At 60.5% G+C, this 12,447-nt stretch overlaps 1 protein-coding gene across 1 annotated transcript; it reads left to right on the forward strand.

Annotated features, from left to right (window-relative positions):
- Nucleotides 1-4,075: 4,075 nt before the first annotated feature.
- Nucleotides 4,076-10,378, forward strand: LOC129151601 (bile salt-activated lipase-like). The gene is made up of 11 exons (XM_054726966.1): nucleotides 4,076-4,143; nucleotides 4,921-5,080; nucleotides 5,171-5,293; nucleotides 5,474-5,671; nucleotides 6,558-6,688; nucleotides 6,995-7,102; nucleotides 7,194-7,311; nucleotides 7,860-8,046; nucleotides 8,215-8,418; nucleotides 9,570-9,767; nucleotides 10,015-10,378. Exons 1-11 carry the CDS (start codon nucleotides 4,078-4,080, stop codon nucleotides 10,241-10,243), a joined length of 1,722 nt encoding a protein of 573 aa, XP_054582941.1. The 5' UTR covers nucleotides 4,076-4,077; the 3' UTR covers nucleotides 10,244-10,378.
- The last annotated feature ends 2,069 nt before the right edge of the window (nucleotides 10,379-12,447 follow it).

Consider the following 12,447-nt stretch of genomic DNA (forward strand, 5'->3'; position numbering starts at 1 on the left):
CTCTATCAAGCTTTGTTTTGACAGCACTTGCTGCACCTCCCGCAACCTACCTCACTTAGCCACATGGGAACACAGGTTCAGACCATGAGGTCAGGCTTACAACCATAACCTTTGGCTATAATTGTGCTGGGAGGGCTTTGCCCTCTCATTAGTCTGAAGCTTGAACCTATCCAAACGCTATAGCCGCTCTCCACACTTCCCCAGACACAACGCCGCCTAAGAGGCCTTCCCAGGACAGGGTTCCTGGAGGGTTCCAATCCGTAAAGGAAGGCCCGGCCCCTGGATCACAGAATGTGAAGTCCCCCAACAGAGGCCACTGGCCAGGACTCCCCGCCTCGCCTTCCCAGTGGCAGGCTCTGATCTGTCCACAATCCCCCACTTAGTGCTGGTGGGTTCCCATCTGAACTTGAAATCCACGAATTCCTCCTCCTGGGCAGCAGAAACCACACGCCCAGCCAAATTCCCCCTCTTCCTCTAAAGGCAGGCAGCCCGTCCTGGGTCAGGAGATGGTCCTTGCAACTGTTGTTTTTTTAAAATCAGGGTAAGATTTAAATCACATAAAACACAATAGTTTAACGATGCATGAGCTCAATTCAGTGCTATTAATTGCAGTCACACTGTTGTGCAACCATCACCACTATCTGGTTCCAAATCATTGCACCACTCCAAACAGAAACTGTGTAAGCACTCCTCAGTATCTCCCCTCCCCCAACTGCTATTCTATTCAACCTCCTGTCTCAGTCAATTTGCCTACTCTAAACATTTTTCCTTTATTATTGATTTTCTTTTTTAGAGAGGGAGGGAGAGAGCGAAACATGGATCTGATAATTACACGGATCGGCTGCCTCCTGCACGCCCCCCACTGGGACTGAGGCTCCATGTGCAGTATTGGGAATGGAAAGGGTGACCTGTTGGTGCAGGGAAGACGCTCAACCTATTGAACAATCCCAGCCGGGCTGTTTTCTTTACTTTGAACTTGTATTTGCTGAGAGTATTGCAGACTTCTGCCATTTCCCCTCTCTGCCCCTCTCCATTCACGTCTTACCCCAGCCCTGTCTCTCCCCTGTCTATTGTCTAAGAATATATGCCTATAAGTTCTGGGTTCATCTCTTCCTGCCCTCCCTCCACCTTCACTCTGAGATCTGTCCTTCTGTTCCATGCGTCCATGTCTATGGATCTGTTTATTCGTCAGTTTATTTGGTTCATTGGATTCCACATGAGTGAGATCACGTGACACTTGTCTTTCTCCCACTGGCTTATTTCACTCAGCGTGGTACTCTCCAGGTCCCTCCCGGCTGTCTCAATGGGTCACAGTTCCTTCCTTTTACTGCTATTTAGTAATCCCTGGTGGAAATGTACCACAGGTTTCTATCCACTTGTCTACTGATGGGCACTCGGGCTGTTTCCAGATCGTGGCTATTGTACATAACGCTGCTAGGGACACAGGGGTGCACACATTCATTTTGATTGGTGCCTAAGGAATCTTAGGATAGTCCCAGAAGTGGGATCGCTGGGTCAAACTGAAGCATCCATCTGATATAAAAACTGCTGTTTGAAATGTTATCCCTGCTATTTGGCTTCTGTAGATGCTTGCTTGCTTAAATAATAAGGAAAATAAGACTACTCCCACTTCAGAGAGGCCATTCAACCTTCCCCGGACGAAGTTATCAGTGCTGGCACCAGGCCAGGGCTTTGATTGAGGTCTCATGGCCCCAGCACATAGGGGCTCTTTAAGAACTTGCAAAGGGGGCCGGACACACCCCATATTTGGGAGGTAAAAAGATGACATAGGGAAAGTTCCTCCATGTTGAGGCCCAGAATTTGAGAGACATTTTCCTCTGGGCCCGCGTGTAATAATCCTCCTCATCATCATCATCAAGATAATAATGATAATAATTAAAATAATTATAATAATTATAATAATAAATATAACTCCATGTCTCTAAGCGTTGCTAGGTTCTTCTCTGGTTTTCTGTAACAAAATGACAGTTCTGTTTTCAATTGTTTGGGGCAGCTCCGTACTGTTCCCCACAGTGGCCGCACCAGCCCCCATCCCACCCGCAGGGCACGAGGGTTCCCTCTTCTCCACACCCCGCCAGCCCTTGTTCTTTGTTGATTTGCTGACGGTGGCCCTCCAGGGGTGCGAGCCGATTGACACTGTGGTTGTAATTGGCATCTCTCTGCTCATCGGTGGCCGCATTGGCCATCTGTACAACCTCAGGATTGCTTCCTACAGAACAGGCTCTCAGAACGGGACTAGCTGCCAGAGGCCTGTTAACAAACACACCCCGCAAGCCCTTTGCTCCCCGGTCCTCACCCTCCCGGCCCGGCCTGCCCGGCTCCTGCTGCCCACTGTCCTGCCACCACCCCACTCCATCCCAGGAGACCTGGGCTCTGGGTCAGTGGGCAGCCAGCTTGGCCGGTGTCTGTGGATCCATGTGGTGCTGGGGCACCCCCAGGCGTGATGTCAGAGAGGATGTGGCCTCCGGGTAGCGAAGGGATGAGGGGCTGAGCGAAGGGCTACTGGCCGTGCCCTGAACGCACCCCATCCCTGGAGAAGGCAGTGCTGCCAACGCCACAAAGGCAGGAACCCCGGGCTGTGTCCCTGGAGCTTCCTCTGGGTCCCGAGTGAGACACGCTCCCCGAGCCACACGCGCCCTTCTGCTCTCACACACTCCGCTCAGCTCTCCCTCCCTCTGCCTATCCGCGTCCCCATTATCCCTGTCTCTCCTCTGTCTCTCCGCGTCCCCATTATCTCTGTCTGTCGCTCCCTCTGTCTCCCTCTCTGTCTGTCCCTCCCTCTGTCTGTCCCCCTCTCTGCCTCTCTGCTGTGTCCCAGGTCGTGGTGCATTTCTGAAGCCAGGAGCTTCCTCTTCCTCAGGGAAGCCACCAGGCTGGGCGGGAGCCCCCTCCCTCCCCACCTGTGCCCGCCTGAGCCTCCAGTCCTGCCTCCCAGGGCTGCTGGTGCTGAGTGTGAGGTGTGCCCTCCCTGAGGGCAGGATCACCCCCCTGTGCTGGTCTGGGACCCCACACCCAGCTCGGCTGCTCACCAGTGGGCCCTCAGACCCAGGCTCAGCCAGGTGTCTGCCCAGGAGCACACAGCCCTCTCTGTCCCGGAAGCCACACGCCCATGCCCTATGACCTCCCTTTGCTGAGCTCCGGAGCTCCAGGTGGGGGCCAGGCAGGGCCTGGAGGGAAGCAGGCCCACTTCTCTGGGGTGAGCCCGGGCCCTTGTAAAGGAGCCACCATGCAGGGCACTGTGCTCCCAGCTGAGCCCCTGTACCCCTGGCCTGGGCCACCTGACTATTCCCAGTGAGCGGCCCAGGGGCACTGTGGGCACCAGGCACCCGGATCAGCAGGTCCTGGGCAAGGAGGACCTTCCCTGCACCCGTGCACACGTGCGTGCATGTGTGTATGTGTGCGTGTGCGTGTGTGAGTGTGTGTACCCACACATGCATGACCTTGGCCCTTAGCCTGGCTGGGAACGGTAGCTATCCTGGCCACATGTATACTGCCTGGAGGAAGGGGCAGAGAAAGGAGGAGGGGAAGGAAACCAGCCACAGGCAGCTGCCAGCCCCGGCTCCCGGATGTCTCCCAGATGGCTTCGCCCCATAAATACCCACACGCAGAGGCAGGGCCCTCCAGGCAGGCCACGCACCATGGGGCGCCCGGAGCTGGCTATCTGAGGCCTCACCTGCTGCTTGGCAGGAGTGAGTGCATGCGTGTGTGAGTGTGTGTGCATGTGTGTGCACACATCTCCATGACTTGGACCCGCCTGAGCCCACCTGTAAAAACAGCTGTGCATGTGTGTGTGTGCTTGTGTGTGTGCGCGCTTGTGTGTGTGTGTGTTTGTGTATGTGTACTCACACAAGCATGACCTTGGCCCTGAGCCTGGCTGGGAACGGTAGCTATCCTGGCCACATGTATACTGCCTGGAGGAAGGGGCAGAGGGAGGAGGAGGGGAAGGGAACCAGCCACAGGCAGCTACCGGCCCCGGCTCCCGGATGTCTCCCGGATGGCTCCCGCCCCATAAATACCCACATGCAGAGGCAGGGCCCCCGATCAGGCACACGCACCATGGGGCGCCCGGAGCTGGCTGTCCTAGGCCTCGCCTGCTGCTTGGCAGGAGTGAGCGCAGCAAAGGTAAGCGAGAGTCCAGTGGACAGAGCGGGAACCTTCCGCTCCCCTAACCCGGCCTGGGACCTGGGACGGCTCCGCGGAGGGGGCAGGCAGGTGGGCGCTGGCACAAAGAGCCCCCGAGAGCCCACAGCCAGCCCAGCGCTTCCCTGGCCCTTCCTCTGCGCTCCTGCCTTCGCGCTCACAGGCTGGCGCCGCGCAGCTGACAGCCAGGACGCCCAGGAGCTCCAATGTCAGGACCAGGAGGAAGGGCTGGCCAGGCGCTCCAGGGCACAGGGGCCCTTTCACCAACACAAACAAGGCCCCTGCCCCGCAGCCCCAGAGTCACTGGGCCCTCAGGGCTGATCTGTGCATCTGCCTGGGCCTCCAGGGCCCTCGGCTCGCCCTCTGCCCGGGGGTGGCCATGGCCCGGCTCAGAAGGGCGCTGGGCCCTGAGCAGGCCGGCAGTTTGCCCATCACAGCCCCGGCGTCGGAACAGGAGTCTGGATCTCAGTCTAGTTCAACCCGGAGCCCCAAGCCCGACCCCTGAGAGGGGGTGACACCCACCTGCTTGCCAGTGGGTGGGGCCCTCCAGGGGGAGTCAGGAGGCTCAGGGCACCTACAGGATCCCTTCCCTCAGGGCCCTGCCAGGGGTGAGGGCGGGGCTTCCACAGGAACCCACAGCTCCAGGCAGGCGTGACTGGGGGCCCCACCTGGAGGCTGTCTGGACCCCTAGAACCTGCTAGCGTTGCCGCACCCCGCTGGCCCGCCCCGCCTGCGCCCCTGAGCCTGCCCTCTCCCCAGCTGGGCGTGGTGCACACGGAAGGCGGCTTCGTGGAGGGCGTCAACAAGAAGCTCGGCCTCTTGGGCATCGGCGGCCGCTCTGTGGACGTCTTCAAGGGCATCCCCTTCGCCGCCCCGCCCCAGGCCCTGGAGAACCCCCAGCGGCACCCCGGCTGGCAAGGTGGGAGTGGGGGTGGGGGCTGGGCTGGCCCTGTGCCCGGGGTGGCGGTGGGGTCACCATCCTCACACCAGCCCCTCTGGTCGCCCACAGGGACCCTGAAGGCCACGGACTTCAAGCAGCGATGCCTGCAAGTCACTGACACCCAGGAGGACACCGAGGGCTCTGAGGACTGCCTCTACCTCAACATCTGGGTCCCCCAGGGCCGGAAGGAAGGTGCATCCCCCACCCCATGCCCTCCAGGTCCCTGAATCCTGCAGAAAGCACCCAGGTAGCTAGAGGCCCAGCCCTGCCCCGCCCCTTGGGTGTGTGGGCTCCAGAGCTGAAATTCCCTGAAACAAGCACCCAGAGGGGATGGGGGGCAGCTGGGGTCACCGGGCCTGTCTCCTGCCTCAGTTTCCCAGAACCTGCCTGTCATGATCTGGATCTACGGAGGAGGCTTCCTCATGGGGTCCACTCAAGAGTTAAACGTCTTCAATAACTACGAGTTTGAAGGGGAGGAGATCGCCACGCGGGGCAGCGTCATCGTGGTCACCTTCAACTACCGCCTCGGGCCGCTGGGCTTCCTCAGCACTGGGGACGCCCACCTGCCAGGTGTGCCGGGCGCCAGGGCCGGGGGTGAGGGAGCTGGTGGGGGGGCCCTTCAGCATCTCATTCTCCCAACAGCTCCTGACAGTCTCCCAGAAAGACCCAGAATTCTACTGGCAGCGCAGGAAGCTGGGGATGGACAGTGAGACACAGGAGCTCATAGGCAGGTGTAGCGAGAGAAGAGGCTGCCAGCAGCCAGGCAGGGACCCAGGGAGACCAGGGAGCGGGGACAGGGACCCAGGGAGACCAGGGAGCGGGGACAGGGACCAGGGAGACCAGGGAGCGGGGACAGGGACCCAAGGAGACCAGGGAGCGGGGACAGGGACCCAGGGAGACCAGGGAGCGGGGACAGGGACCCAGGGAGACCAGGGAGCGGGGACAGGGACCCAGGGAGACCAGGGAGCGGGGACAGGGACCCAGGGAGACCAGGGAGCGGGGACAGGGACCAGGGAGACCAGGGAGCGGGGACAGGGACCCAGGGAGACCAGGGAGCGGGGACGGAGACCAGGGAGCGGGGACAGGGACCCAGGGAGACCAGGGAGCGGGGACAGGGACCCAGGGGAGACCAGGGAGCGGGGAGAGGGACCCAGGGAGACCAGGGAGCGGGGACAGGGACCCAGGGAGAGACAGAGGATGAGACACTGAAGTGTTGACTCGGGGGACACAGAGCCGTAGGACAGACAGACAGACAAGAGGGACGGTGTCAGGGAGAGAGGTGAGCAGCCTGGCCCTCCTGCTGCTGGTCCCCTGCCTGAGCCCCACCCCCTCCAGCACCTCATTCCACAGCCTCCTGGGACCCGCCGTGCGCCATCCTGGGGCTTGACAGGGGTCTCCACATGGAGGAAGCTCTGCCCCCACCCCAGTCCCTCATGGGCTCCCCCACCCGCCCCAGGTAACTACGGCCTTCGGGACCAGCACATGGCCATCGCGTGGGTGAAGAGGAACATAGCAGCCTTCGGGGGGGACCCCAACAACATCAGCATCGTTGGGGAATCAGCCGGAGGTGCCAGCGTCTCTCTGCAGGTCTGGGGACTCTGGGATGGAGGACCTTCCTCCCACAATGATGGGGGGGAGCAGGGGAGGGGGCTGACTGGGCTGTGGGAGCTGATGGGGGTTTTGGGGAGCTTTTGGGGGCCAGGGGAGCTGATGGGAACTTGGGCAGCTGATGGGGGCTGAGGGAGCTGGTGGGGGCTGAGGGAGGTGATGGGAACTGGGAGGAGCTGAGGCGGCTGTGGGAATAGCATGATGCTGACAGTCTGGTTGTCCCTGGTGGAGCCCGGGTGGACAGGACAGGCAAGGCCATGGTGACAGGACCTCTGTGTGTCGCAGACCCTCTCTCCCTACAGCAAGGGCCTCATCCGGCGAGCCATCAGCGAGAGCGGCGTGGCGCTGGCCCCCTGGGCCATCCAGAAGGACCCTCTGTCCTGGGCCAAGGGGGTAAAGGGGAGCTGTTGGGGGCTCGGGGCTCAGGTTACCTCCTTTCCATGCCCTGTCCCGGTCCCCATGGCCGTCTCCTCCCCACCCCCAGATCGCCAAAGAGGTGGGCTGCCCCCTGGACGATACCGCCAGGATGGCCAAGTGTTTGAAGGTCACCGACCCCCGGGCTCTGACGCTGGCCTATAAGATACCCCTGGTGGGCAAGGAGTGTGAGTGGGGGCTCCACATGGGGGGACGGCCATGCTCCCAAAGAAGTGAGGATTGAGGGGCTGCTGCTGGGCCCGTCAACCGCTCATGGTGTCCCTGGGAGCCCCGTGCCGCCAGGGCCCTCGATGCCACTGTGGCCTCGACTGGCTGTGCCGCGGGCGCCATCCCTCCCTCTGATCCTCCCTGGGTCCTGACCCCTTTGGGAAGCTGGTGCACCTTGTCCCCCAACAACGGGCAGAAACAGTCATTTGCACCCACTCTTAGGGAGCTCAGGCGCAGTGGCTGTCAGCGGGACGGTGTGGCCCAGGGAGCCTGTGGCAGTCTGCACACAGTCTGGGCTGCCACCCTGGGGAGAGGGGACATCGGGCGGACGGGGCCAGGGAAGCTGCTCCACACGCGCAGGGCAGCCCAGGACATGGAATGATCCGGGCCCCATGTCAGGGGACAGGCTGAGGACCCTGGTCTGGATCCGAGGAGGCAGGGGCTGTCCCCGGGTCTGGGGCCTGGAAAGTGGCTCTGGAAGGTGCGAGGACCCCTGCTCTCCACTCAGACCCCATAGTGCACTACGTGGGCCTCGTGCCTGTCATTGATGGAGACTTCATCCCTGACGACCCCATCAACCTTTTCGCCAACGCGGCCGACATCGACTACATCGCTGGCACCAACAACATGGACGGCCACCTCTTTGCCAGCGTTGACCTGCCGGCCATCAACATCGACAACAAGATTGTCACAAGGTGAGTGGGGCACAGGACCAGGGCGTTTCCCAGAGGCCTATTGGGGAGGCATCAGCTGGAGAAGGAGGTTGGCAGGAGTAGGGGGCCATCTGCAGGGCCCTGGCAGGGCGCCGGGGGGATGCCTCCCACTGGCCAGGTCCAGGGTCCAGTGCCGGCCTGTCCCCGCAGGGAGGACTTCTTCAAACTGGTCAGCAAGCTCACCTTCGCCAAGGGGCCCAGAGGTGCCAACGCGACCTTTGACCTCTACACGGCGTCCTGGGCCCAGGACTCCTCCCAGGAGGCCAAGAAGAAGACGGTGGTGGACTTGGAGACCGACGTCTTCTTCCTGATGCCCACGAAGATGGCCGTGGCCCAGCACAGAGCCAGCGCCAAGTGAGGGCCGGGGCAGGGGAGGCCCAAGTGGGCGACTCAGGGGTCAGGGAGGCCCGGGAGAGCCGTGTGGGGACCCAGAAGTGCCTGCACCATCTGCCTTGCCCAGGCCTGAGGAGACTGGAGAAGGCCCCTCCTCACCTCCCAGCTCAGGGGCCTTTACAGAGCCCTCCTCCTGCTACTGGGAAACCCCGGTTGGGCTCGGGCTGCCTGTCCCTGTGTCCAGTAACGAAGGCCGGTGGCATCCTATGAGGCCTTTATTGAGAAGGCAGCCAAGCAAGACAGGGCGCTTACAAGCATCAAATCCTGTGATCCAGCAGGTGCAGGGACAGGACTATAAAGGGGAGGGGGCTGGGGTGCTATGTGCAGCCCTGGGGGTCCACAGACCTCAGCGATTATAGTCATCACACGAGATGATGTGGATGACATGATGTGGATGAGATGATATGGATGAGATGATGTGGATGAGATATGTTTTGACTCCTGGTGGGTACGTCTGTCCCTGCTTATAGGTTCTGCTTGCTGGATGCACAGCTGAGTCACCTCCTTCATTGCTTTGCACAGGCCTTCAAAGGAAACTTAAGAAAACTTAACCCCTATTCACATCAGTATATGTGTTCTAAGACTGAAAATGATAGGGTTACTTTTCAGATTAAGTCAGGTGCTCTATCCACCGGGTTGTAAGTCCCCCATTCACTCAGCTCACAGGCCTCCCCTGCAGAGTCTGCAGCCTCCCTGCAGCCCCCGGGCTGAGGGGGACAGACACAGGGGGATGCTCTCTGCTGTGGGTTTGGAGTTGGCCAACATTCAAAACAACTCTGGCCTGCGGCCACCTGGTCAACCTCCAGTGAAAATGAAAAGGAAGTTAGGAATGTTTACACTGAAGGGAGAGATTATGATACCATCCGATGAGGAACACAAATTCATCTGCAGAGAAAAGGAGGGAAGACGCCTCGATAAGCTTTGTGGAGCGAAGAGTGAATGCACCTGAAATCCCAGAACCACAACCCCACGGCCTTCCCTTCCCGGGTGCAGGGACCCAGGTCCCACCTGAGACTGAGTCCAGGGATTTCCTGGCCCCGCCCTGCTCTCCCCATGGCCTCCCTCCAGGGCCCAGCTCCCTGCCAACCTGGGCCGTGTCCCTCCCTCCTCAGGAGTGCCCGGACCTACACCTACCTGTTCTCCCACCCCACTCGCAATCCATTCTACCCCAGCTGGGTGGGCGCCGACCACACTGATGAGCTCCCGTACGTGTTTGGGAAGCCCTTCGCCACGCCCCTGGGCTACCGGCCCCAAGACAGGACTGTCTCCCGGACCATGATCGCCTACTGGACCAACTTTGCCAGGACTGGGTAAGGCGGGTGAGGCTGGGCCGGGCCTCCTGACCCCTGGGCCCCACAGGCCTGTCCCCTGTCCTACACTTGACCTCCCTGAGCCTCAGTACCCCCCTCTGTGTGTGAGGATAGAGCTACTGGTTGGGCGCAGAACACGCACATGCCCAGCCAGTGCCCAGGACAGTGAGGGGCCCTCGTGGTTCGGGTCAGCATGGAGGCCTCCCGTGAGCCCTCAGACCCCACACAGCCTTTCTCTCATGTGCAGGGACCCCAACAAGGGCCACTCGGCTGTGCCCACCCAGTGGGATCCCTACACCCAGGAAAACGGCAACTACCTGGAGATTAACAAGAAGATGGACGGCCAGTCCCTGAAACAGCACCTGAGGAGCAGCTACCTGCAGTACTGGACCCAGACCTACCAGGCCCTGCCCACCGTGACCGGAGACGGGGCCGCCCCCCTGCCGCCCTCGGACGACTCTGAGGCCGTTCCCTGAGCCCCCACTGGAGACTCTGAGGGGGCTCAGATGCCCGCAGCCATTGGCGTCTAATGTCCTTGCCCAAGAGGCCACAGGTGGGACCCAGGGAGCCCACCTCCCGCCCAGCTCTTCCTGAATAAAGCCGCATCTCTCTGGCAACCCGCTTTGCCCTCATGACCGCAGCCACCCGTCCGGTCTCTGCCCGTGTCTGGCTCCGGAAGTGGGTGCCCCCTCATTTAAGAGGAGTAGAGAGGGTCAGAGAAGGGTCAGCCCTGAGTGGAGAGCGGACCCCTTGGGCAGTTGCCTCTGGTCACCCCGTTGTAGACAGTGACTGTGAGAAATGCTCACCTGTCCCAACTCTAATGACACTCGGAGACAGAAGTGCGGTGAAAGGAGACCTGAATGCACTCTCCAGAGCGGGTGTCCGCCAAGCTGTGCTGGCACCCCCACCCCCCGAGGCTGGAACACAGCCCATTTATCAGGCCCCTCCTCCAGCTCCTCATTGGCTGAGTACTCCGGGCTCACCTGTTTCCTGACAGGTAAACTAGGTCCTCCCATTGGGCCCTTTAAAATAATTGGTCTGAGGCCTTTTTTAGTTGACCCCCCTCCCTCTGTCTAGCTGAGTCCAGTGCCTCGAGGGTGTCCACCATGATGCTGGCCCATGCCCACGGGTCCTTGGTCTCACATCCTATCCCTCCCCCTCCCTTCTCTGTGTCTGGGGAGATTCAGCCACCGCTCCCATCAGGAGCTGACCATGCTGGCCATTTCCTACAGTGCCAGGGCTCCAGGAGGGGCCACGTGCCCCAGGCCCTCACAGCGAGGACTCACGCCCACGTCTGAGACTCCAAAGCTCACCGTGTCAGCTCAGAGCGGGCGTGAGGGCTCAGAGGAGAGAAGGTTCCTGATTGGGGGGGGGGGTGTATGGTGGGGGCAGCTCCAGGGACCAGCCGGCCACCCTGATGCACACGGTCCCGTGTTTCCCTGGCCAGGCAGTGGGTACAGCGGGCAGTGTTGGGGCTGTTCCTCCCCGCCCTCCCTGCCCCATCCTCCCACCTCCCCCACCAGAGGTTCCCATCGCCCACCTCCCCATGGCAGCACCACAGCACAGACCTGGACAACGAGGGCAGCCAGCCAGGGGCTGCGGGCTCTCAGGGCTCCAGCCCCTCTACCCTCAGGACAATGAGTCTAAACTGGTGACTGCCCGAGACGGGGACCTCAGACGTCACTGCCCTGGTATCATCTGGGCCAGAGGGGAGCCAGGGGGCAGGAATCAGCATGTTTATCCTGCAAACCCACACTCACCTGGGACTCCTCAGACCACGTGCCAGCAGAGCAAGGGCGGTCCAGCACCTGGTCCTATGAGAAATGAACCCTGAGAAGAGCTGTAGCTCCTGGTTCCCTGGGCCCAGCTGACGCCTTAAATAAGCTGCATCACAAATCCTTCCCTGTGGCTGGCGCAGCACGGCCAGGGGTGAACCTGAGGGAGGGCAGTGAAGGATTAAAAAAGACAGACAAGAGAATAAAGCTGGGGCTAGGTGGGACACTGCTCTCTGATGGAGAGACTATGCCACAGCCTGCAAGAAGAGTCTTTATTTTATAGCCAGATTCCACCAGGCAAAGTGCTCAAGGTATTTACAATGGTCTCTGGGATTTCAAATCTACTCAATTACATGCACCTGAACTCTATCAAGCTTTTTTTTTTAGCCTACCTCACTTAGCCACAGGGGACCACAGGTTTGTACCATAAAGTCAGGCTTACAACCATAACCTTTATCTATAATTGTGCTGGGAGGGCTTTGCCCTCCAAGCTGGGACTTGCACGTGGCTTTGCCACGAGAGCACCTGCCCTCTCATTAGTCCGTGGCTTGAACCTATCCAAATGCTGTAGCCGCTCTCCACACTTCCCCAGACACAACGCTGCCTGAGAGGCCTTCCCAGGACAGGGTACCCAGAGGGTTCCAATCCGTAAAGGAAGGCCCGGCCCCTGGAGAATAGAATGTGAAGTCCCCCGACAGAGGCCACTGGCCAGGACTCCCCGCCTCGCCTACCCAGTGGCAGGCTCTGATCTGTCCACAATCCCCCACTCAGTGCTGGTGGGTTCCCATCTGAACTTGAAATCCACGAATTCCTCCTCCTGGGCAGCAGAAACCACAAGCCCAGCCACACTCCCCTCTTCCTCCAAAGGCAGGCAGCCCGTCCTGGGTTAGGAGTTGGTCCTTGCA

This window comes from Eptesicus fuscus, chromosome 15 (assembly GCF_027574615.1).
Source record: "Eptesicus fuscus isolate TK198812 chromosome 15, DD_ASM_mEF_20220401, whole genome shotgun sequence".
Taxonomy (NCBI): Eukaryota; Metazoa; Chordata; class Mammalia; order Chiroptera; family Vespertilionidae; genus Eptesicus; species Eptesicus fuscus.

Bases quoted from the DNA above. Each gene is read 5' to 3' on its own strand.
- LOC129151601 (XM_054726966.1), top strand. From the start codon at position 4,078: ATGGGGCGCCCGGAGCTGGCTGTCCTAGGCCTCGCCTGCTGCTTGGCA. The intron at 4,144-4,920 runs GTAAGCGAGAGT...CCCTCTCCCCAG, and splicing joins CAGGAGTGAGCGCAGCAAAG to CTGGGCGTGGTGCACACGGA. The intron at 5,294-5,473 runs GTGCATCCCCCA...CTCCTGCCTCAG, and splicing joins CCCCCAGGGCCGGAAGGAAG to TTTCCCAGAACCTGCCTGTC.